The sequence below is a fragment of the Dermatophagoides farinae genome, chromosome 1, assembly GCF_024713945.1.
Source record: "Dermatophagoides farinae isolate YC_2012a chromosome 1, ASM2471394v1, whole genome shotgun sequence".
Taxonomy (NCBI): domain Eukaryota; kingdom Metazoa; phylum Arthropoda; class Arachnida; order Sarcoptiformes; family Pyroglyphidae; genus Dermatophagoides; species Dermatophagoides farinae.
Genome location: NC_134677.1, coordinates 1518237 through 1544785, shown reverse-complemented (window position 1 = coordinate 1544785; position 26549 = coordinate 1518237). Strand labels below are relative to the sequence as shown.

At 31.3% G+C, this 26549-nt stretch overlaps 3 protein-coding genes across 6 annotated transcripts; 2 read left to right on the top strand and 1 right to left on the bottom strand.

The window, feature by feature from the left end:
• The first annotated feature begins 47 nt into the window (after positions 1-47).
• snRNP-U1-70K (small ribonucleoprotein particle U1 subunit 70K) lies at positions 48-2281 on the top strand. 2 transcript variants are annotated; one of them, XM_047054175.2, is made up of 6 exons: positions 51-311; positions 365-482; positions 548-675; positions 739-820; positions 1565-1745; positions 1806-2281. In XM_047054175.2, the coding sequence occupies exons 1-6, from the start codon at positions 168-170 to the stop codon at positions 2146-2148; spliced, it is 996 nt and encodes a 331-aa protein (XP_046910131.2). In that variant the 5' UTR covers positions 51-167; the 3' UTR covers positions 2149-2281. The 2 variants fall into 2 exon arrangements, with proteins under 2 accessions (XP_075589712.1, XP_046910131.2); XM_075733597.1 differs by having other exon boundaries at positions 48-311; positions 1565-2281.
• Positions 2212-8970, bottom strand: arr (low-density lipoprotein receptor-related protein 6). The gene is made up of 6 exons (XM_047054169.2): positions 8073-8970; positions 7541-8003; positions 5062-7484; positions 4576-4999; positions 4093-4513; positions 2212-3847 (listed from the first exon to the last, which is right to left on the bottom strand). The coding sequence occupies exons 1-6, from the start codon at positions 8302-8304 to the stop codon at positions 2360-2362; spliced, it is 5451 nt and encodes a 1816-aa protein (XP_046910125.2). The 5' UTR covers positions 8305-8970; the 3' UTR covers positions 2212-2359.
• An 896-nt stretch (positions 8971-9866) lies between these two features.
• LOC124491511 (unconventional myosin-IXb-like) lies at positions 9867-26528 on the top strand. 3 transcript variants are annotated; one of them, XM_047054168.2, is made up of 14 exons: positions 9867-10844; positions 15242-15938; positions 16000-16170; positions 16252-17716; positions 17786-17876; positions 18051-18404; positions 19803-20421; positions 21789-22251; positions 22322-23902; positions 23965-24398; positions 24472-25412; positions 25484-25607; positions 25667-25773; positions 25835-26528. In XM_047054168.2, the coding sequence occupies exons 2-14, from the start codon at positions 15447-15449 to the stop codon at positions 26100-26102; spliced, it is 7110 nt and encodes a 2369-aa protein (XP_046910124.2). In that variant the 5' UTR covers positions 9867-10844; positions 15242-15446; the 3' UTR covers positions 26103-26528. The 3 variants fall into 3 exon arrangements, with proteins under 3 accessions (XP_046910124.2, XP_075589651.1, XP_075589649.1); XM_075733534.1 differs by lacking the exon at positions 9867-10844 and adding an exon at positions 14899-15014; XM_075733536.1 differs by lacking the exon at positions 18051-18404 and having other exon boundaries at positions 9869-10844.
• The last annotated feature ends 21 nt before the right edge of the window (positions 26529-26549 follow it).

Sequence of the window (26549 nt, the reverse complement as noted above, 5' to 3'; positions counted from 1 at the left end):
AATGGCGTATAGTGTTTATGAATAATACACGCACTCTGTGTCTCTGAGCATGCATTGGTTTTTTTTTTTTGGTTTGGATCTTTGTTCGATGATCAAACAAAATTCATAATTTGTTTACTTGAAAATCTCATTATATTTGTTGAAAATCGATATAAAGAATAATATTGATGACAGCATTTTTACCACCAAATCTTTTGGCATTATTTGCGCCAAGAGATCCAATTCCATATATACCGCCGGTAACCAAATTAAATCATGAAAAGAAAACACATGGCTATTTTGGTGTCGGACAATATCTTCATCTTTTTGAGGTATATATGTGATTTTTTTGATTAATAATGATTTATAATTTAAAATAAAATAGGATCCAAAAGATACACCACCCGCTGTAAAAATTGAAACAAGAGAAGAACGATTGGAACGTAAACAACGTGAAAAACTGGAAAGAGCTGCTTATATTCGTGAACAGGGAATAGCTTTATGTATGTAAAATTATCGAAATTCATTATTTATTCAACTATTTTTTTTCTAATTGATTATTAAACAGGGGATCCAAGTAATAATCAATATGCTACGAATGATCCATATAAAACGCTGTTTGTGGCCCGTATCAATTCCGATACATCGGAATCACGTCTTCGAAAAGAATTCGAAGTATATGGTCCAATAAAAAAAGTTTGTTCAATTTCATTTTTTACTTTCATGTGATTAATACATTTTATTTTTCTTTTAATGCAGGTAATGTTAATACATGACAAAATATCAGGAAAACCTAGAGGCTATGCTTTTATTGAGTTTGAAAATGAAAGGGATATGCATTGTAAGTATTTGACGTAATTTGATGTTCGAGCTATTCTATCAAACAATCAATCATCTTTCATACAATGAATTGAGTTGCATAAATCAAAGAATCAAAGCAAATTGAAATTGAATACAGATGTAAGAAAGGTAACAAAAAAAACAGTAAGCTAAAATGAATGATTTAGTAGGTAAGCATTGTTCGCATTTTATCGAAAAAGCAAAAACAATTTCCGAAACGACCGAACATACAACTTTTGTAAGTACATTTACTTGTTCCAGAATCGGTCGATTTGACTTCGGACTTGATTCCATCTCCTACCATCTTATACTTGATTGTGGTAAGATGGGGTAAGATCGTTTCCGTTTAAACCGCAAAAAAAACTCAAAACCGTTTGCATGTTTCGATCCGGTTATTATATATTATTATTATTACATATAGATCCTTATTTTTCGAAATCATTCATGTGATTTGGATATTACCGTAAGTTGTGAGGTAAATGTGAAAAAAAATAATTTATGAAAAAAAATGAATTTTGCCACAATGGTCAGGTTTCTTTTACATTCGTTTGATGGATAGAAAATGAAACGGTGAGATATAAAAAAAAATATCAGATGTTAGGTGGTCAGGTATTGCTTCATATATGGAGAATCGCAATCGATCTCCAATTTGATTTCTTATGTTTTTTTGTTTGTGTTTGTTTTTTTATTGGGGGTAAGTGTTTATGATTTTGTGTCTATCCTGCCAATTTTGCAAAAAATATAGCTGCTTATAAACATGCGGATGGTAAAAAAATCGAAGGACGTCGTGTATTAGTTGATGTTGAACGTGGCCGTACGGTTAAAGGATGGTTACCACGACGATTAGGTGGCGGTTTGGGCGATAGTCGTAGTTCAATGAAATCTTCAAATGATTACCGTAGCGGTGGTGATGATCGAGATGAAAAGTATGTATTTTTTATGGAAATTTTTATACAATTAATTTATTCTGTTTTTGTCCACGTTAGAAATTCTTTACGCGATCGTCGCAATGAACGAGATAGAGATCGACCAATGAGACGAAGTAGAAGTCGTGAACGTGATCGTAATCGTCGTGATCGATCTGATCGTCGTGAACGAAGTCGTGATCGTGAACGTGACCGCAATAGTGGTGGACGTAACCATCATCGAGATCATAATAGTAAAAGCCATCATCGTGATCGTGAACGCGATAGAGATCGTAAACGTGATCGTCATGGCAGTAGTCGATCACCTGATAGCCGTAAACGTAACCGTTATAATAATGAGTTATTATCAACAAATAATGGTAGCACGGATAAATATTCAGATTCATATAAACAATCACCGTAAAAATTCATTCATTCATTTATTTTAAGATTATTATTCTATTATTATTATAAAAAATTATCATCCTTTTTCTTCATTCATTTAGACAAAAAAAAAATTTTTTTTTTTATTTCGAAAATAAATTAAAAAATGTTCAACAGAATATTTACATACAAATAATAAAAAAAATGATGATGATTATTTACATGATGAAATTTGATTTTTTTTTTACCATTCATTCATAATCTTGAACTGGTGATGGTGGTGGTGGATATGGATTACAATAGCTACGTTCAGTAACCGGTGATGGTGGACAACTTGGATCGGAAAAATAACGCGGTGTTGGTGGTGGTGGTTTATAGTCATATTCATCATCCATTTCTGTTTGATTATTATCATAATATACATATTTGATTGTGGATGGTTCAATATCTTCATAAACATCTGTACTACATGGTGTTGGTGGTGGACCACGATTCGATAATTTATTATTCCATTTGTTCTTGTTTTTATTGGTTTTTTTACGATTTTTACTACCACTACTATTAGCGAACATGTTGTTTTTAATATTACGACCTTGTCGTGGTCGAGCAACGAATAATGAGGATGATAATGTTGAACATTGTGAACGTTGTGTTGCCGGACTAGGCGGTGGATTGATTGCTTGCTGTGCATATGCTGCAATATTTGCCGATGAACTTGTACTTGATGCACCGGTAACATTGCGTTCAATCAATGATTCAGTTTGTGTCAATATAATCGATGATGATGGATTCATTGATGTCATATTGTTGTTCATGTTTGATGAGCCAACACCACCAAGTATATTGTTCAAATGTTCGGTTGGTAGTGTATCCATACCATTCGATATTGTTGTCGTAGTCGTTGTCATTGTATTACAATCAAGTTTACCAACGGTGCCATTTAGATTATTATTTGTGGTATTAATGAATCCATTCAATTGATGTTTTTTATGTGGATTACGATTATTATTGTTGATGATAATATTTCCACGATCAGTAGTGGTTGTTGATCCAGGCAATGAATAACGTTCAGTCATTAACATATCGTTCACACCATTTCCAACATCTTTATCATCATTATGGTTAGAATTATTGTAGCGGCGACATTGATAATATGAATAGATGAAAACGATGATGGCGAAAATCACGATCAAAAAAATAAAACGCAGATTTGGAATAGGATTAGATGTGGATATTTTGTTGCCAATATTGTTCATGTTATTGGCAAGATCATGGCAACGATCCGAATGTTCATCTTCACCATCTAAACAATCTTGTTTTCCATCACATAGCTGTTGTTTAGTGATACAATTATTACTATTGCAACGGAATTCATATTCATGATTACAGCAGATTTCATCGAAACCACCGGCACAATCATTAATTCCATCACATAGTTGGCGTTTTTCCAGACAAAACAAATTATCATGATTGTAGCAAATTGTTTGATTTGTAGCACAAATCGGACAATCCATTTCGTCCGATGTGTCGGGACATTCTGAGATTCCATTACAACGTAACGATCCTGGAATACATTTTCCCGTATGACATTGATATTCACCAGTTTTACATTCAATAACATCAATACAATCTCGGGCGGTCTCACCATCCGATAACATTAGACCTTGTGGACAGGTACAATTAAATGAACTGGAATAATTCGATACGAAACAAAAATGTGAACATCCACCATTTTCTCTCTGTAATCAAAAAACAAAAACAAAAAAATGTTAATCGGGGAACGAAAGTTAGGCAAACATTTGACTTTAAAGACAAAACTTCAGAAACCGATTTTTTCGCAATTTCTTTTGGAAGAACATAGGCTTTATGATTGAGAAAAAGAAATTCTCCTTTCCGAGTGAGAAGAGAGAAAAATGTTCAAACAAGGCTCTTATGAATGTTGCTTCCGAATGTTTTGTTAATTAGATTACAAAAAAAAACTTACGCTACAAAATAAATCCGATGAATATTTTGACATTTGTGGTACGGCTATTATATCAGTCAACGTATGATCTTTGATGAATATGGTTTGTTTATTTTTTCCTTCATTCAGATCTAATGGTAATTTCATTACAGATTTCTTATCTCTTTCAATCCAGAATAAATATCGATCATAAGCGGCCATAGCGATTGGATAAAGATTATCTTCACTATACAACACTTGACGTGAATAACCTTCCAGATTACTGCATTCGATTTGATTCATCAACGAAACAAACCAAATTAGTATATCCAATTCTTGATCAACTGCTATGGCTGTCACTTCAAATCGAAGATCTTTAATTACAGTAGTTTTTTTCATTGACGGTATAAATGATATTCGACGGATTTGTGGATATGCAATATTATTGGTCCAAAATAGAATGCTGTTTATGAGAGAAAAAAATAATGTTTTTACAATGAATTAAGATTTTTTTTCTTCACATACTTTGTTCTCTGATGATAGGCCAATAAACGTGGTCGGTCCTGTGTGGCTGGATTATGATGAACTGTACCGACCATAATTGGTTTTCCAATAATACGTGTTGCATTGATAGAATTAGTAATATTACATGTCCAGAATAGGATTCTTGCATATGGATCTATAACCAAATCTATTGGTTGCACGGATTGATGTGGATATAGTAATGTTTCGATCGGATATAGACCACTAGCATTAGTACGTTTAATTGATTTACCATCAATCCAATAAACAAAATGATCAAATTGATCAAATGCTAATGTTCGAACATTTTTAAGATTGTGTATAGGCAATATGATGTCTTGAAAATCTCCGGATGTTGTTGTCTTTGGATCAAACAAGAATCTCATGATTAAATTTTTCTGGCTGAATAGAAGAAATTTTTCTGGAGCTATAAATGGAATCAAAGAAAAAAAATGATCAATCAATAAAACATTCGGATAAAATACATACGTAAACATCGTTTAAAATCATGTGTATCCAGCGTATAATGTGATGCACAGCTACAATAAGGATCTTGATGTCGATGTTTTTGCGTGGTTTTTGTTTTAATAAAACATAAATGTTCACATTTATTATTCTTATCGGAACACATATTCCAGCCTTTATGAATGCTAACATCGTAGATTGATAAATGATTTGCAGCCGAGAATAGATCATCTTTTAGCCATATATTTTGTTGAAAATATTCTTCATGACTTTTGTTCACAAATTCTAATGTTTTCGAATCTGGACTAAGAAAATATACGAAATTTTCATCAATAGCCATGCTAATAGGTTTGATAGGAACGGTGAAATCCAAAGTAATGGATGATCTTCCAGTGCCATTATAATATGAAGACATGATTTTATCCAAACTAATCCAAAACAATCTTTTTGCATAAAAATCAATCGTTAGACCGGTAGCTCTTCCAACAGAATCAACAATATTTTTTCGTTTGTTTCCATCAAGAAATGATGACACTATACGACCATTATTGGACCAATCACTCCAAAATAAATGGCTATCAATTGGATCCACAACCAATGAATTTGGTTGTCGTGAACGATCATAAAATAGTATACGACGAAAAAATCCATTTGATTTGGCCACTTCGATACGTCGGAATTCAACATCCACCCAATAAAGATTTTCACTGATCCAATCAATGGCCAAATTGACTGGGCTACCAAGTCCAGTTTGAACAATTGCTTCAGATTTTGATCCATTGATCAATGATCGGTAAATTATTCGATTCCTATTATGGGTCCAATATATGTGATTGCCGCCAATGTCAACATCAAATGATGAAGCCCAATGCATATCATTGATGGGCAAAGGAATTTTCTTTTTTTCTCTAAAAGAAATTTTTGTCGTATCATTATGGCGAAGCACAAAAAAATATAATTCAGATTTGCTACAAGTTTGTCCATCTTCATTCAATTCGAATCCATCCGAACAGGCACAAACAAATCGCTGATGAGGACGATTGAAACAGAAATGTGAACAATTTCCGTTATGTGGTGCACTGCATGCATTTGTTTCGGTAAATTGTTTTCCCACTGCTTTGAGGCCCATCAAATCGGGCAAATTTTCAATGATTATCGAATGGCCATGACCAGTCATTTTATGTACACGTTCAATTGTTCGCAATGTCCAATCTGTCCAATAAATCCATTCATCGATCATAGAAAAACCAAACATATGCGAACGATCAAATGATGCAATGGTTTTTCTATCGGATCCATCGAAACGTGCCATTTCTATAGTTTTCTCTTTAGCATCACACCAATAAATGTGTGATAATTCAAAATCAATAGCAAGACCATTTGGCCAGGTCAGAGATGAATTTATAATAGCAATTCGATCCGATCCATCCAATGAAGCTCGTTCAACTTTTGGTGTTTGACCCCAATCTGTCCAAAACATTAGACCTTCGTATGGATGTACGGCAATGGCACGTGGTTGATCAATATTTTCATTGATTAGAATTTTTCGAAAAGAACCATCTAGTCGTGCCACTTCGATGCGGTCGATGGTCGTATCTGTCCAATAGATATTTCGAGCAACCCAATCGATGGCCAAACCATCTGTATGCATTATTTCCGACGATATAATCGTTTCTTGATGAGATCCATTTAAGGTGGACCATTTGATCGTACGTAAGTCATCATCGGTCCAATAAACTTTACCTTCTACTGGATCATAATCCAATGTGATTGTGTTTTTCATGTTACGTATGGGCAACACAACAGGCGTATAATCAGCCGTATCCAATGAAATTATTCGAATATCGAATCGACGTGCTAATAGCAAAAATTTCTGTGCATTTGAATGACATGTTCGATTATCTGATTTCAAGATGACACCGGTCGGACAAGCACAAGAATAATGCGATGGATTAGCTGACGATAATAAACATAAATGTGAACAACCACCATTATTTCGATCACATGGATTGAAAGATTTTGGCTGCCTTGATGAACTAAACACTGTAATGCCAATCGGTGATAGCCGTAATTCGGGATTCAGATTCGGCGTACTAACAATACCGGTATCCATATCAAAATAATAGAGACCATTTCGATGGATTCGATTATTTTGCATATCATTCGATACCTCAGTCCAATACAACATATTATTGTTCATAGTTAATGCAAATATATTCGATACATTTGACACGATTTTCTTTAGATTTTTTCCATCAAAATCACATGAAGCAATGTAACCGTATTTTGCATCACCAAAATACAGCCGTTTCGATTCATAATCAACAGTTAATGCATTTGGCCAATAAATATCTTTGTTGATGACAATCACTCTGGTCGATTCATCACCATCCATTGAAATTTTTTCGATTTTTGGTTCTTGTCCCCAATCAGACCAGAACATGAAACTGTAAAAAATTCATGAGAGAATGAGCAACAATGAAATGAATACAAAAAAACTTACCCTTCACTTGGAACCAAAACAATTGTACGCGGTGTATCCATATTTTTCCACACCAAAACTGTTCGTTGTGTACCATCATAATTACTGACTACTAAATTATTGATTTCTGAATCAACCCAATAAAGTTTTTTCGTTATCCAATCACATGCTAATGATTCAGGTGATTCAATACCAGTATTGGCTACATCGAATACATGATGACGATCGATTAGATTTAAACTTTTAATAGCTTCAAAACCACGATCAGTCCAGAATAGTAGATTCTGTTCATAATCAAAATCAATGGCAATTGCATCTTCCAATTGATCAATGAGTATGGTAGCATCATATATTTTTTTATTATTATAATGATGATGATAATGTGAAATATTTCTATTGAATGCTAATTCATCTAATTTTCTTATATCTTTACGATTAGCGACTATTATTGATTGAGAACAATTTACAGGATATGTACAGAAAACTAGAAAAATCGATGATGAAAATTATTAAACAATAAATTAGATATAGTTGTAACAATCAACAAACTTACAATTTATCAACCATAAAATTGCAATAAATAGTATGAAACACTTGTGATAATATGGAATAACATTTCGATTGGTAAATGGATCCAAAATGGTTATATCATCAATGTTTTGTTGATATTTGATGGTTTGAATTGTTGTTGTTGTTGATGTTGTTGTTTTTGAATACAAAAAGTTGACATTTTTCTTTGACATGATTTTTTCTTCTGTTGGTTTTTTGTTAAAAAAAAAATTCATTGATTCAAGACATGACAATGATGAGTATGTACGATCGATGATGATGATGTTAGCTACCAATGGAATTCTTGGAAAAAGTTGGACATTATATGGGCAATGAGATCAGATTTTAAAAAAAAACATGTTGCATTAAAAGTAAAAGTAAGGAAAATTGAACACCATCATTCGAGAGAGTATATATAGCATCAATAAATAAATTTTATGCGATCAAAATGATACGATCGAACGATACACACATTTATACACACATGACAAGAGTAATCACCAAGAAACTATACTTAAAGCGGGATTAATATGGCAACAACCCAAATGGACAAATGGCTACAAAATATTTTTTTTTTTTTTTTTTGGTAAAAGCCCGATACAATTTTAGCCGCTACGACACACGATGATTGTTGTTGTTGTTGTTGTTGGTATACACATACACACTAGTTTTCCTATAACCAAAAAAAAAAGAAACCATGGTTTTTGATCAACAATCACATTTCTCAACAACGACGACGACGAACTCATGGATAAACAAGAATCAACAAAAAAAAATGTAAGCCTTGTCTGTATTCTTGAAACTTTCAACAAGTATTAGCCATGCCATACACCATAGAAAAAAAAATAGTGCAGACATGATCGTTCCATCATCATCGATATATATCGTCCAATAGTGTGTAATAGTGGTGGTGGTGGTGGTGGTGGCGGCAGTACATAATGGTTAGTCTTATTTTTCAAGGGTCCATTTATAAATCTGATATATGTTGGGTAGCTCAACAACTTTTTTTTTTTTTTTTATTCCAAACTTAAGATTTTTCTTTTAGGGGTTCTTCGATATCGAGAATGTCGAGCACGAAACGTGCGCAACGTGCGCGCGAGACAAAAAAAATCTTTACATTTTTTTCTTTATACACACGAAAGTTTTCATCACCAATCAACAATCTTCTTGTATACAAAAGGCGGGCAAAAATGATTACAATCGATTAATCATGTCAAACGATCGACAAGATAATCATCATCATCATCATCATGTACAAAGAATTGGGCTTGTTAAAATTAAAAAAAAAATTACCATTCAGTAAAATTCATATCTTTGTTCGTTTGTAAACCGGCTCGAAATAAAAATCCAGAATTAATGACAGGAATTGACACTAGATTTCGCTCAATATGATTCATATGGTTGTAAGATGAAAAAAAATTCGAATTTCCCACCAAATTTCAAAGTTCCTGTTTTGTTTTATTTCATTCGATTATCTGCAGATGAAAGATCTAGACCTGGCTAATAAATTATGATTCACAATAAACATACAAATATGAATCATACAAAAATTTATTACTTGTTGCTGCTCATCATCACTCATTTTCTTCTTGGAAATCAATTCCGTTTCATTTATATGGTATTCATTATTGGAAATAAAAAGAAAATACAGTCATATTCGCTGTTTTAATGACAATGATCACTTGCGTAACTATTGTGTTATAACCAAATTATTACTGTAGTAGCAATAATAAAGCAACAAAAAGTCATATTCAGCCAGCTTGGATCGTGAATGAATTGAGTGAGAAACGAACGAGAGAGAAAATCAAAATTGTAGTAGCAGTAGTAGCAGCAGCAAAGCCTGTTACGCTAGATTGTTGTTGAATATATGTTACCGTATTATCACGTCATAAACTCAGTGAATATAAGAGTACTACACTATCTATGGTAGTATCTTTTTTTTGAATATTATCTTGATATCCGGTATAACTCGTTGAGAGTGATTTTTAAATTCGTGAAAACAAGGTAAATTTGATTCGATTTTCAAGTTTCATTCACACACATACAGCCAATATAGGAGTTGTTGATGATGATGATGATCAAATGACTACATTGGTGGTGGTGTTGTTGTTGTTGTTTTATGTATTTGATGATAAAGTCTTCGAAACGAGCGTGTATGTGTGTTTGCTATGTATTGTGCACAGTGTGAGTATTTTTGTGAGAACCAGCCAACCAAGCCAATATTCTTCTTCTGTACATCACAACCGACAAAAAAAAAACATCAACATCAACAATATATCTGTTCAAAGTAAAAAAAAAAAAAATTCATTACACACACACACACAAACACACACCATAAGAACCCGAAATTATTGCCATCAAATCTAAAACACTGACACATCAACACTGTGGATAATTAAAAAAAAACGGTTTGTTATTTATTCAATAAATTTTTTATCCACTAAAACAATTGACAATGAAAATCTGGTGATAACAAACAAAAAAACAAACAACATCGAACACATGAATGAATTTTAAATGAATTTCGATTTTGTTTTTGTTTTTTTGTTGAAACTTACCGGAAAATTTTCATCAATCTCATTTTGGAATTCGAATTCTCAAACCTATTGATCTTTGAATTAATTTTTATTTATTTAAACAAAAAAAAAATCTGATCATCATCATCATAATCATCGACATAAATCTGAATCATTGATAATAATTTTTTTCTTGCTCTTATTGATCTTCAAACTTTATTTGGACACATATCTGTTTCATCATTATTATCTACCAAGTGGTAAGTTTCTTTTTTTTTGATAAATGAATCGAATGTAAGAACCAAATAACTGTGTGTGTGTGTGTATTGTGTTTCTAAATGTTTGGATTTAGTTGAATTCGAATGTCAAAAAAAGCAATTTTCGTTTGATTTTTTCTTTTCGCCATTTTTTTGACATGTTTAAAATGTTTTGTTTAGTAGATTCTGTATTATGAACTAGATAGAAAAGAAATAAGGAATCTGAAGAAAAAGATCTCTATAATGAGAAATCTGTCAAATTGTCAATTGCAAAAAAATTTACCTAAAATAAAAACAATCGAATTTTTGTTGTTGTTGATTTTTTTTTTCGTTCAAGCGGAAATTTTTTTATGTTCAACAAGTGTGTGTGTGTGTGTTTAATGTCACCATCCAACATTGTGTTCTCTCTCTCTCTCTTCATCTTATCATCATCAGTGGATTTTATTTTGATGCTATGAATGATGATCAGAATGATAATCACAACACAACAATCAACAAGGCTGATCTAATGATTTTGACCTGAATATCACCCCCTTTTTTTTACTAGCAATAACGGTGATTATTTTTTTTTTCTTTCGATTTCGATCAATATTCAATCAGAATTTTGTTTTTTTTTTTTTGACTATTGATTTTTACATGTGTGTGTGTGTGTGTTTATTGTCCAAAAATACACACATCACAGATTGACACTTGTTGAACATACAGAATGAAAGACAAATCAAACACATCGATTTATTTTTGTTTTCTGTCATTTCATCATCTTCCTATTTCACACTTTTTTTCCATTATTATGTGATAAATAATAATGTGAGGGAGTGAACAAGAAAAAAATTATAATTTGTAAAGTTTGTCCGGCCATTTTTTTTGTATTATTTGTCTCTGTAAAAAAACCACCACAACAACATGAACAAATATTTGTTGTATTTGACAAATTTGACCTTTTTTTCTATAGACCATATGATATACTATTTATTATTTTATATATTTGTGTATAATTATAATCCATTAATCATTTTATTGCATGGTAGAAAAGAAAAAAAGATGTTTTTTTTTTGGTTTTGGTTAGTTTCGTTTCATATACATGCAAACAAACACATTAGCGTCGTTATTATTATTATTATCACATCATGATTCAATTGGCATATGTGTGTGTGTGTGTGTTTATGAGAAATGAAGAAAAATTCTTCCAAGAAAAACAACAACAACATACAAATAAACAAACAAAACGTTAAGAATTTCATATGTACAAATTTTTCTTGTCGAATTATAACATGCACACACAAACAAACATCATCTGAATTCATCCATACTAAATGGCATATGATTTTCTTTTTTTTGATAGTTGCAAATGAGTGATATTATTATGAAAAAAATAATAATAAAACTATTTTAAGATTACAGGCCATGGTTGTTGATGATGGTGACTGCGGTGGGGAGGCGGGGGGACAAAGAGGGTTGTTTTTTTTTATTATTATGATGATGATGATGATGATTTGAATATTCCATTACCACACATATACATGGTTTGTGGATGGAGATGGTGAAGGCGTTTTTGTTTTATTCATGATGATGATGATGATAGTTGTATATACCCCATATAGTTCTAGTGCATATATTATATTCATATTAGAAAAATTGAATTTTGAATAAAAATGTGATGAATGAAAGATATATGATGATGATGATCTATATTTAGATAGAACATCATCATCATCATCATCATCTATACAGATAATTTCTATTTCTAAACACTACCATGATGATGATAATAATGATAACGATAATCACACATAACATGTGACATTAGATTGTCAAGTTTTGTGAAACAATGTTCGAATTCGAACAATTTTTTTTTGTTGACAACTATTTTCACTTGACTTGGTGGCCACCAGAATTCTACACATTTGGATCAAATTTTTTTAAATGGTTGGTATTTTTTTTCCTGTCACGTATGCCGTATCATATGATCATGAGAATTTTGATCATTTAATGCCGTTGTATCGTTTACAAATCATCATGTTACAATTTTTTTTTTTGGGTGTCAATACATTACATTATTTCCGATGCAATGATAATCCGTTATGTATGTGTGTGTGTGTGAATTTAATATCATCATGATTATGTAATCTTACATCTAATGTACATAGAACGCAAATTTGATTCCCGCCAATCGATCACATATTGTGTTGAACAAAAAATTTTTGTCGGAAATATCGAAATTTTTTTCCCAGCCATCGTAACTATTATTTTCATCAATCACATTTTGGGTGATGATGATGACGATAATATGATCGTCGTATATTGATAAATGTAGAAAAAAATTTACAAGCTTCATTTTGGTTTTTTTCTGGTTAAATTTTGATTGATTGATTATTTATCTGTTCAATTTGATTAAATATATAAATCTCTGGGTACGTAGTACGTAATAATATCGTCATCATCATTCGGGTCCTAAATCATACAAAAACACACACACAACACTAATATAATCGAATAAAAAAAAATTTTGTATTAATAGGCCAAGGATTTGTGTGCGTCATTAAATCATCATAAAATAGTGATGATGATGGGTGGTGTTGGATTATCCCCATTTATTAATCCATATGGTCTGAAATCCATTAGTATCGAATAATTTTTTTGTTTTATTTCACCAAACTCGGGAATTTTCATTTCAAGTTTTTTTTAAATTATTTTTCCAATGTCTGGCAAATTTTTTTTCTGATTTAATTGAGTCATAGAAAAAAAAATTATAACTAGATCTAATTTAAGAAACAAATTTTCAAAAATTTTCACTTTTCTTAAATTCCAATTATTTCTATCGTCGTCGTCGTCGTCATTATTATTTTGGCTGTTTTTTAATAAAATCAATCGATCGATTGTTATTGTTTTTACATGTTTGTTGTTTGATCGAATTTCCATTTTTTCTCTAATTAATATTGCAATTTATTGGAAAAAAATAGCTTGTGTGTGTTTGTTTGTTTCGAATGTTTGTTTTGTTCATTTTTTATTTTCTTGAGTAATAATGGATGTGAATAATAAATGTTCAATTTGTAATTATCTGGCCATATGTCAAATATTATTATATTCATCAATATTATTGTTTGGCATAATCATTGGTCTATTAGTTATTATATGTTTACGTGCATTATATCTAGCATTTTATGAAAATTTTATTGATAATAATGATGATGATATTGGTTGTGGTGGCGGTGGCGGTGGTGTTAATTTATTTTCAGCTATTGTTGGTAATAATGATAATAACAAACAACAACAACAACAACAACAGCAACAACAAAATTATAAACGTCGTAGATATTTTCATATGATCAGTCCAGATACATCATCATCATCATCATCGATTATTAGTGGATTGGAATCATCATCATCAGTTGGACCACCATCACAACACGAATATGAACAGCAACAAAAACAACAACAACAGAAGCAGCAGCAACAGAATTCTGATTTAAAAGAATTGAAAAATATTGAAAAAATTTCTCATAATAAACAACAATGATGATGATGATGATGAATATGAATAATTTTTCATTTGAAAAACAAAAATCTTGAAAGGATATAAAATAATAACATAATCTATGAATTAATTCTCAACCAGACATTTTTTTTTTGTTTTGTTTTGTTTTTCATTTATACCTGTTGCTTTTTGCTTTTTTTTAAATATGTCTGCAATCTTTGTCTGTCTGTTTTTGTTGTGTGTATGTGCATCTTCTTTTCTAATCGAATCGAATCGTTATCACATTCATACACCAAAACAGGCAATCCGACAAATGAGGCAATGAAAGAGTGATAGAGAGAGAGAGAGATTCGAAAACTACAATCTTGTTTTGAATGTGCATGTTTTGATATATGATGATGCTTCTGCCACATTAAACCAAGCAAATAAGATGATGATGATGAAAGAGGTTTTTTTTACATTTCTAAACAAAAAAAAAATCTTGAATTTACCGAATATACTCGAACATTATTATTTTTGTGTGTGTGTGTGTGTTTGTGTTTATGTGAAACGTTATCAAATGTTTATTTGTTGATGATGTGCTGCTTTGAGTATTCCTCGTCTGTTCCAAATAATGAATCATCAAACAATCATACACACACACACACACATGTACATTTGATATGACATGAAATTTTTGTTGTCAGTTGATGATTGTGGTGAGAAGGAGGATTTTTTTTTTTGAAAGAATTTTGTTTTTTTTTTATTTTGACGATGATGTTCAAACAAACAACCATCATGAAATAATAACAAATAAAAAAAAAGATCTGATTCTGTGTTTAAATTTGGCTAAACTTTCGATGGAATTTGATATTTAAAATTTTATATATATTTTCGATTTTATTTAATCCTGGATTTTTTGTCTTTTTTTTCTTTCGTTTTTTAGATCTTTTTAGGATTTTTTCTTATGATGATGATGATGGTATAATGGTATCACAAGTTATCAAATTGCACACATCGAAACACATGATACATACAAAATGACTTGATACAATCGAAAATCAAAGTGAACATTTTTTTTTTTGACCCCTCATATCTGGTGAAACATTAAACCAACACAAGTAAAAAAAAAAAGAAAAGAAAATAATAGAATGGGTGATAATAGAAAACAACGATACGTTCTACAAGTACATGTTGGTTCATATAGCCGTCTATATGAAGCATTATCTATCGAAGCTGAAAAGAACACTACGGCACGTGAAATTGTCGATTGTATTTGTGAAAAATTAGGCCTTACCGATGGTACCGATGTATATGAATTGGCCGAAGTAATCGGTAACCAGGGTGGACAAGATTGTAAAGAACGTCGTATAGGTCCAAATGAATGTCCAATTGCATTGAAATTATTATGGCCAAAAAAAAGTGATAAAGGAACATTAGCTGGTGGCCATGTTGATTATAAATTCTGTTTACGACGAAAATGGATGGGCAATCTATGGCCATTATCCATGACCGATTCAAATGATTCTCAATTGATACGTGATTATTTTCTACGTTTTCTTTATCAGCCACGAAATTCTGAATATCCAGATCTGTGCCAATTACCCGATCTTACTGAACAAACACTTTTGGATAACCTTAAGGTAAATTTTAATTCGTTTGTCATGTTGTTGTTCTTTAGCTAAGTTTTTTTTTTATACATAGGCTCGATTCGAAAAAAATCACATCTATACATATGTTGGATCGATACTTATTGCAGTAAATCCATTCACATTTTATCCAATTTATAATCCAAAATATGTTCAATTATATCAAAATCGTCGATTGGGCGATTTACCACCACATATTTTTGCTATTGCAGATGCTGCCTATCAGGTATTAATCGATTCATAACCACCTGTTGTTATAATTTATTTATTGATAAAATTAATTACTTTTTCTATTTTCCACATACAGTCAATGTTACGAAAACGGACCAATCAATGTATTGTGATAAGTGGTGAATCAGGTTCGGGTAAAACTGAATCTACCAATCTATTGTTACATCATTTGACAGCGCTATCGCAAAAAGGTACACATGGTACTGGTGTTGAACAAACGATTCTTGGCGCTGGACCCGTATTGGAAGCGTTTGGTAATGCTAAAACAAAATTCAATAATAATTCATCAAGATTTGGAAAATTCATTCAAGTTAATTATAAAGAAAATGGTGCCGTTCATGGAGCATTAGTGCAGAAATATCTGTTAGAAAAATCACGAATCGTATCGCAAGTAAAAAGTGAACGAAATTATCATGTGTTCTATTATTTACTCGATGGCCTATCAACCGAAGATAAAGAAAAATTATATCTAACTAGACCTCAAGATTATTTCTACTTAAATCAATCCAAATGTTATACACTTGAAGGTGTCGATGAACGTCATGAATTTTTTCGTCTCACACAATCAATGGAAATGGTTGGATTTAGTCGTCATAAACAATTTCTATGTTTTAGTGTACTTTCAGCTGTCCTGCATCTGGGCAATGTTCAATTTTCGAAAAAATCAACTTATCATTCAGATGAAACTGTTATGATCAAAAATCCCGAAGTGGTGACAATTATTTCTAAATTGTTAAATGTTAAAGAAGAGACATTGACCGCTGCACTTACCTGTAAACGAACGAAAGCAGCAAAGGGTGAAATGTTGGTCATAAATTATAAACTACCAGATGCTATAGCCACTCGAGATGCAATGGCCAAATGTCTGTATGGTGTATTATTCGATTGGATCGTTATGCAAGTTAATCATGCATTATTATCGAAAAAAGATACTCGTGATCATAAAGGAAACAGTATCGGTGTATTGGACATTTTTGGTTTCGAAGATTTTGGTGATCATAATAATTTCGAACAATTCTGCATCAATTATGCCAATGAACGGCTACAGTATTATTTTAATTCACATGTATTCAAATATGAACAAGAAGAATATCAACGTGAAGGAATTAGTTGGCGAAATATTGATTTCAATGATAATACTGAATGTTTAGGATTGATTGAAGATAAACCAGATGGTCTTTTATATCTATTGGATGATCAGTGCAATTTTCCTTGTGGTAGTAATGAAACAATATTACAGAAATTTATTTATCATCATAATTCAAATCCATTGTTCGAAGTACCGCCTTGTCGTGGTTCGGCATTCACTATTAAACATTATGCCGGTAAAGTTAAATATCAGATACGTGATTTTCGTGAAAAAAATCTCGATCTCATGCGTCCAGATATTGTGGCCGTACTGAAAGTATCGAAAATGGCTTTCGTACGTGAACTGGTCTGTTCTGATCCATTAGCATTATTTAGATGGCATATTCTTAAAGCTTTTTTTAAAGCTTATTTTCATTTTACAAAATTACGTGAAATATCCAAAATGAAACGAGGTTTGTCACATTGCAATGAAACAAAGTTTTATATTCTGATTTGACGTTTTTTTTTCATTCAACCTATAGGATTATCCGGTACTTATTTAGTTAAAGAATATGCCAATGCCAATCAACGAAGAAGTAGTGGTGGTGCACAACAGCAAAATAATCAATTAAGGTATGTGATTCTTGGTTTTGATCAGGAATTTTTTTTTTTGGGAATTTTTCTTTTGGTTTTGGGAAAACATTCAGTGTGATGGGGGGAGATGGGTTATTTAGTTAGTGATATTTCGGGCTATTGAAAAAAAATTATTGAATTCTAATAACGTTTCCATGTTGTATATGTATATAGTTTAATCGACAAAGGCTGCAGTATTGTTTATCAAAGTAAAATTGCCGGTAATAATAATAATTCTATACACCAATCAAATGTTTTAAATGAATCGAAAGCCAAATATTCTGATATCGCTAAACGGCTTTCATCATCGTCATCATCATCATCAAATTTTCATCATCATAATTATAGTGCATTTTTGGCCAACAGCCGTTGTAAACCGACATCATCTTCAGCAGCAATTATTGTACCTTCACATTGTACATCATCATCCATTTCATCTTCATCATTATCGTGTCCATTTCATGGTACACAAGCACATCTTTGTTCTTCTGAAGCACGTGTATTATCGCGTGCAAATAAAATTCTAATGTATGTGTGTTTGATGTCATCATCAATCCAAAATCGATATCGATTTTATTTGAGTTCATTCATTTCATTTTCATTTAATAATCCATGTTGATGATTTCATTTTTAATCAACATCATCATCATCACTCATCTTCATTATCAATCAATCAGCATAATCGATTTTAATTAGATTGTCAGTCTATCTAGAAACATATAAACAATAGTTAATAACACTTGTATCTGCATGTATTATATATTTAATTTAATTAGTTTTCAATAATCTCAAAACAAGAAAAAAGATTACGTTCTCGTAATTTGTCTTGTTTATTTAAAAAAAAATTTTCTTATATTGAGCTTCATATAGTGTGTGAAAACAACGAAAATGAAATGCCATCATCATTTTCTCTTGCCCCATATTATATATTTATATGTTTATGAGAATGACATTTGTCGATGATTTGTTGTTGTTGTTTTATATCTATCGTGAGATGATATTTTTTTTTTTTTTTTGATAATCAATGATTTATTAGTTGAATAGTTGGTAGTAGTTTCATCTTTTTTTTGTTGTTAAAATATTCATCATCATGATATAATAATAATAATAAAATTATAAATCTTAATATCCATCATCATGTAATAACAAGTGTATAAGGATATATCACTGATTCATGATGAATGGATAGATACATCAATTCCCGGTTTTATATAACCTGAATGAAAGGAGAAAAAAAAATAAATCCTTGCTTTCTCCTTCAGTGTGTGTGTGTGTGTGCATATTTTTTATATTTATTTATTATTGTTCATCATTCATTCAACAATATGTGGCATATTATAATGTCTTTTTTGTCAATTTTCTGTTATTGTTGTTGTTGTTGAAAAGGATACATATGGAGATTTTTTTTCTTTGCTTATGTTACTTTATATGGGGATGATGATGATGATGATTGGGGCATCTCTTTCATTGACAATACTCGTGTGGTGATATACACGGCATTTTCCTTTTTCATTTATTTTTTTTCTCTGATTCAACCATAATAATTTTTGTTTTCCATACATTTGATATTGAGATTTTGAGTTTTATTTTTTCATTATGATGAGTTTTTGAATGAATAAATGAAATGAAATGTTCAATGCTCCATCATCTTCATCATCATCATGATTTTGATGTATGGTATCCCTTTTTTGAAATGGAAATGATTGAACATTGAATTGAACATTTGTTGTTGTTGTTGTTGCTGTCGATTGTGGACAATATAATCATCAAAACACTTTATTTCCCCATTTTTTGTTTTTGTTTTCACATTCATCTACTCGTTGTTTTACCCTCTCCCCTTTTCAAGTGGTGATTCCGTTTCCGCATATTTATTTTTTTTTTACTTTAAAATAATTGAAATCCGTGTATTTTTTTTGAAAATGACAGGAAAAAGAAATACTCATCATCATCATCCGCTTATTCATGGCAGAAAAAGAATGGATTTGAAAAATCTATACGTAATTTTAAATTATTGAAACAGCTATTAGGTCCACCAGTTACAACGATCAATTCACCTGGTTTGACATCTGCAAAAGAAAGACCTGTTTCATTGTCAAGAACGGTGGCCCGAAAACAAACACAAACCGTAACACATCAATTTCAACAATCATTACAACAATTAATGGACACATTGAGCCATGCGAATCCATTTTTTGTTCGTTGTATTAAATCGAATGCAGATAAGATGCCAAATCATTTTGATGATCGACTAGTGTTGCAACAGCTTCGTTATACTGGAATGTTAGAAACGGTTCGAATACGACAATCTGGATATTCTGTACGTTTAACATTCGATGAATTCATTCAACATTATCGAATATTATTGCCGAAAGGATTATTATCATCCAAAATGGATGTACAGAAATTTTTACTCAACATGAAATTACCATCTGCAATGTATCAGATTGGCAAAACAAAAGTGTTTATGCGTGAAAGTGAAAAATTAGCCCTAGATGAACGATTACATGAAGAGATATTACGACGTATTATTAATCTTCAACGATGGGTAAGTTTGGATTTTTTCAATTTTTTTTTCTTTTTATATCAATCAACCATTATTATCACATACATACGAGGGTTGAAAATCCTAAATTTAGGTCACATTAAGTTGATTGGCCAAAAATGAGATGAGAGATGATGGATTTTTTTTTCTTTAGTTGATGACAAAAACAAAGAAAGAAAAATAGAGAAATTTCTTTAAGATAGAATTGAAATGAATCGTCTACGTGTGTGTGTGTATGTTGTTGATGATTTGATAAATATTGTCATCATCATAATCACCACCATCACCATCAAGTAATTAGTTACGCTAACCAACATTATTATCATTGCTGTTGTTGTTGTTGTTGCTGCTGCGGCTGCTGCTGTCGATGTTGAATTGAAAAGCCCCACATAAGTAAATAAAATATAAATCATACATATATTATTATTATGAATTGAACGCTACTAACCAACAAATATACAAAAACAAACGAGAAAAAAAAATCGGCCAACAATTTTTTTTAACTCTTTGGTGATGATGATGATGATGATCATGAGTTTTTTAGAATTGATCAAGATTTAAAATGCTATAGCGAAAGAGATAGATTGTTTGATCATCATCATCATTGTTTTGATGTCTCTTTAGTGTTTTTTTTTTTTTGATATTTAAAACTAAAAAATCTCTTCATTCATATTGTGAATTTAATTCGTGGATATTTTCTTTTTGTGACAGGAAAATTGATTGTTAGTCTATTTATGTGTTTGTGCGTGTGTGTGTGTGTCTTATTATTATTTTGTTTGATGACAATTTTTTTTCTTACACTACATAATAATGGGTGCCTTTAGCTTGTTATTATAGATTTACTTTGAAAATAAATTTTTTCAATAATAATTTTCAACAAAGTGGTGTGCATTATTTTTTATTTTTTTTATTCTATTGAATATTTTTGAATGATCGTTTTTACACAAACACAGAAGATTTTAACCATAAAAATATACAACACGCACACACACACTTATTGGGTTAACGAACTTGTCTTTATTTAATTTTTTTTTTAAACGTGACATACATGTGTATGTATGCGTATTGCATCCAATGTTTACAGGAAGAATATGTGTATTTTCAATATAAAAGATTCTTTGAGAACTTTGTTTTTGTTTGTTTGTTTGTTTGTTTTTTTTGGCAAATACCAGAATCGGGAAGAGAATGAATGAATTTAATTGCTTCCGCGTGTTCTGTTCTTTTGAATTTTGAATGAAAGCTGTTCATTTATTAATTGGTTTTTTGTTTGATATAAATTTTTGAAAAAAATCCATTATTATCATCTTATTCTCTCTTTTTTTTATTGTTGTTCATGGCTTTTAATCATCTATATATATATGAATTTCTAGGTACGAACATGGATCTGTCGAAAACGATTCAACGAAATGCGAAATGCGGCGGTCATCGTGCAGACATTTGTCCGTCGTTTTATTGCACAAAAACGTTTAAAACGTTTGAAAATGATTGCTCAATATGAGAATTGGGCAGCGAATGCAATACAGAAACATTGGCGTGCATATCAAACACGAAAGTGGTTTACAAATCTACGAAAATCAATCGTAAAATTTCAGGCCTGTTGTCGTGGTCATATTTTTCGTAAAACTAATCGTATGAACGATATTATCGAAGAATGTGCACGTGCTAGAGAACGAGCACAGAAAAAAACGGAATTAGAAATACCAGAATCGAATCGACATTCATCATCGGTCAATAACAGTAATAATAAAATGTCTAACGTTTCAGTTTTGATACGAACAACACCACCAACAACAAATTCATCGTCATCATCATCATCATTGGCAACGATTAAAGGTAAGCTTTATTATTGTTTCATCTGTTTTATTGATGAAAATATAAACAAATTCGGTAAATTTATATTTAGATGGTAGTGACGTTTCGACAGCTTCGACAACATACACAAATGTTCATCATCATCAACAACATCAAAATGAAATAGTCATTCATAATATTCTCTCCAATAAGTCGGATACTACAAATCAGGATGCAAATCTAATCATTCCTGTTAATGTGATAAATCGTCCGGCTGCTACAGCAAATGTTGGTGTTGGTGGTGATGAAGAATTTTCATCATCATCATCAGTGATTGACGTCGATGATGTTGTTACAATTACTGGTAATATTAATGATGATCTTGTTGATCTTGATGATGATTTTGAAAATGGTGATAATCAACGTGTACGATTGAATCGTAAACGTAATATTCCGATACGAAAAACATCATTTAAACGTAAAGCAAATAATCATAAATCATTATCAGATGAAAAACTATTGATGACGACATCTGCATCATCATCGATGATGACAACTACAACTACAGCTTCGTCATTATCAACATCAACATTAGAATCATCATCCGCGACTGCAACACTGATACCGACAACAACAAGTATATCGAATCTAACAATAACTGATCATAATTTCAATCATCAACAGCAACATCGACAATTGACAAAATTATCCAGTGATTCTAAAGTGCTCGGGCTTGCCGGTTCTAATTCTTCGTTTGTTTCTTCCGGTTATCTAACTAATAGTGATAGTGCATCAAGTATACAAAAACTTCGTATTGGTAGTGTCAATAGTAATAACAGTGAACAACAACAATACATTACTTCCATAACAAGCATTGGTTCCGATAATGTACAGTCACAACATCCTTCATCATCAACAACAACATTGGCGACTACGACTTTTCCATATTCGATCAATGTAACATCGGCCAATCAAATAGTAGCTCCCAATGTTTCGAATCGAACGGCAACGACGACAAAACAACAAACATCATTTGATGAATCTCAATCATCGGCCATATCATCATCATCATCAACAACATCGGGACCCATTCAAAAAGCAAAAGCTACATTTCGAAACATTATGGGTAAATCCTCAAGTAATTCAGAGATTAATAAACGTTTGTTGAAACAAACAATGTCGGTAAAAGCAGGAATGGAATTTGAATCGGCAAACAACCTTAACGAACAAATGAATCAAACATATAATCTTTTAAATAGTAAAAGTTTGTCAAACAATGATTTAGGAATGAAAATAAATGAAATGCCTATTATATCGAAAAATTCAACTAGTCAAAGTGATATGCATTCACAATTGAATTCGATATTTTCTTCTTCTATGAATATGCCAACACCATATACATTTCAGCATCATCATCCGCAACAGCAACAACAATTGAAAGCTAAAGATGAAAACTTTACACTTCTTTCACGGCATTCGATCCATGATGAAAGTAGTTTTAAATCTGGTGAAATTTGTGCCATTTGTGAGAATCCAATTTTGGTTCAACAACCATTGCAGCAATCGAATCAACCACAAATTCATTTAAAATGTTCAGAATGTAAACAATTGTTTCATAAGAAATGTATTCATCTTAGCTCGGATATTCCTTGTATCAAAGAAGGTTCAAACATAAGCTCTTCCGTACTTGGAGGTATTTTGTAATTTACACTTTTGTAATTTTCATTGTATCTAAAATTTTCTCTGTTGTTGTAGCATTTAATCCACCACGGCCGCCAAGAAGTAAGCAGAAAAAGTCAAAAATTACTAGTGGAAAAAGTCTTGATTCATCAACCAAAGAGAATCAATCATTAACATCATCATCATCGAAAGTTACGCCATTTGCTGCACCAGCTAAACAATCAGTTAGAGTCAAACAATTTATCGATCCACATGATGTTCTTATCACCGATCTAGATGAACTAACCTCAATGGATAAATTCATTTCGAAAAAGATTCGTGATATGGATGATAATATTCTGTTCAAAAAGAAAACAATTAATGAACCAAAAGAATGTATGGTCGATATTGTGTTCAAGTTAGCGTTGAAAGAATTCAAAAATAATTTGATTTCCACTTATTCGGTGACACATCAAGATGGAATGGTGGTTCGATTGACCTATAAGGATCTGATTGACCATTTTGCACAGGTATTTTATTAATCATCTATTGTCTGAATGTCCTATTGTTATGAATTAACCAAATTTCTTTTACCTATTTTAGATTTTATTAAATGTCTGTGAAATAGAAAATACATTTAAATCATTTCCCGTGATTCTTGGCGTGAATGCTTTTCGCGGTTATATGGATGAATTACGTAATATGCATAATACGAAAATTAATAAAGAAGAAAGAATTAATGGACCAACTTTCAAGAAATCTAATAAACGTAAACAAAGTAAAAAACGTGCTCGTAACAAGAAAGAAGATGATGTTTATAAAACATATGAACATGAATTCTACATTTCAACGGCCAACATTTATACGGTATGCGAAGTTTGTGATTCATATGTTTGGATGATGGAAAGGATATTCATATGTCGACGTTGTAAACTTGCTTGTCATAAAAAATGTTTCGATAAAGTGGCTTCCACCTGTGGTAACAATAATAAATCCTCTAATAAATTAATCTTTGGATCACCAATTTCGGCACTCGTTACGGAAGAATGTCGTATACCATTAGTTGTTGAACATTTGATTGCAAAAATCGAACTAAAAGGCTTGTATGCCGAAGGAATTTATCGTAAATCGGCTAGGCTAACAAGCATAAATGAATTGAAACAGATGTTTGATGCACAACGTTTGGATATTGATTTAGACCATTATAGCGTTCATGTTCTTGCCGGTTGTTTGAAATTATTTTTCCGTGAAATGCCCGAACCGCTAATGACCTATGAACTTTATGATGATTTCTTATGGGCCACTACAGTTACCGATCCTATTGAACGAAATCAAATAATATTCAATCATATCAGTAAACTACCAAAGCCAAACTATGATCTCCTTGAACGTCTGACATTTCATTTAGCACGTGTGGCACGCCAAGAATCGGCCAATCGTATGAACGCAAATTCATTGGCCATTGTATTTGCTCCTTGTATATTACGAACAAACAAATCGATGCAGATGCAAGATAAATTGAATGATATCAGTAAACAGACAATGTAAAAATTTTTATTTTTTTTTCATTTTTAATCACTATTAATATGAATAATTCTTTTCCCTTTGAACACAGTTGCATTGAAAGTATCATTAGCGAACAAATGCGACAGATATCTGACACACTTAACGATATTGATATATTGGATACTGCCTGTCATACGGCCTCATCTCGTTTATCTTCGATTCGACATTCCAAGGTAAATTACAATAAATGCAAAATAATTTATTTATTTGAAAATTAATTATTTTCACTTAGATGAACATGCATCGTGATGCAACATCGGTTGTACGTGCACATTCGAATGTCGATGATGATGAAGAAGAATACCTGACACAACAGATTTCCGAATTGATTACCGAAAAGTATGATTTATCTATTTTGACATAATACTATTTTTAACTCATATTTTATACAATTTTTTAGGAACCATTTGACTACTATATTACCGACATTTAGAATCGCTTCGGCATGTTCAGATGAAGATATTCTTTCTTCAAATGAAAATGAAGAAATGGCCAATACTAATGCCAGTTCAGATGAATGTCTTAATTCTACTGTCATCAATAATGATAATGCTAAAACAGGACAAACATTGAATACTATGAAAACCTTGAAAAACACTGGTGAAATTGTCAATTCTAATAAATTATCAACGACGAATCTAACAAAAACCAAAGATGAAATTCGTTAATTACTCAAAACTCTGTTCTGCTTTCATCTAACAGTTATGAATTTGACAAACACTTGATTTGTCAGGAAAAAAACTTTTGTTTTTTGTTTGGTTATTTAGACTGAAATTGAAATCAATCATGAATTGAAAAAACTTGAGTTGTAATTAATCATTATTCTATTATTAGAATCCATTTGTTTTGTCTGTGTTTACACACTAAATTAATCATCATCCTTATAGTTTCACAAGATGTTTTAATTTTTTTTTATTCATAATTATATTTTTTATAACTTTGTAAATCGATTCATCTGTTTTTTTTTGTAAAGAAAAAAAAATCGAAGCCAAGCTTTTCTCATTATTTCTTTTTCATTTGTTCTTTTTTTTCTCTCAAATCTGTCTGTGAAAAAAAAATAATAAAATACAGATGGTACCCTACTTACTAACAAATTTGGCTAAATTTTTTTTTGG

What these genes read in the sequence shown, in the direction of transcription:
- snRNP-U1-70K (XM_075733597.1), top strand. Translation starts at nt 168, where the DNA reads ATGACAGCATTTTTACCACCAAATCTTTTGGCATTATTTGCGCCAAGA. An exon ending in TGAACAGGGAATAGCTTTAT is followed by an intron (nt 483 to 547) that starts GTATGTAAAATT and finishes ATTATTAAACAG; the next exon opens with GGGATCCAAGTAATAATCAA. An exon ending in TATATGGTCCAATAAAAAAA is followed by an intron (nt 676 to 738) that starts GTTTGTTCAATT and finishes CTTTTAATGCAG; the next exon opens with GTAATGTTAATACATGACAA.
- arr (XM_047054169.2), bottom strand. Translation starts at nt 8,304, where the DNA reads ATGAATTTTTTTTTTAACAAAAAACCAACAGAAGAAAAAATCATGTCA. An exon ending in GTTTTGGTTCCAAGTGAAGG is followed by an intron (nt 7,485 to 7,540) that starts GTAAGTTTTTTT and finishes AATTTTTTACAG; the next exon opens with TTTCATGTTCTGGTCTGATT. An exon ending in TGATTTTAAACGATGTTTAC is followed by an intron (nt 5,000 to 5,061) that starts GTATGTATTTTA and finishes TTCCATTTATAG; the next exon opens with CTCCAGAAAAATTTCTTCTA.
- LOC124491511 (XM_047054168.2), top strand. Translation starts at nt 15,447, where the DNA reads ATGGGTGATAATAGAAAACAACGATACGTTCTACAAGTACATGTTGGT. An exon ending in ATCATTGGCAACGATTAAAG is followed by an intron (nt 22,252 to 22,321) that starts GTAAGCTTTATT and finishes ATTTATATTTAG; the next exon opens with ATGGTAGTGACGTTTCGACA. An exon ending in AAGCTCTTCCGTACTTGGAG is followed by an intron (nt 23,903 to 23,964) that starts GTATTTTGTAAT and finishes CTGTTGTTGTAG; the next exon opens with CATTTAATCCACCACGGCCG.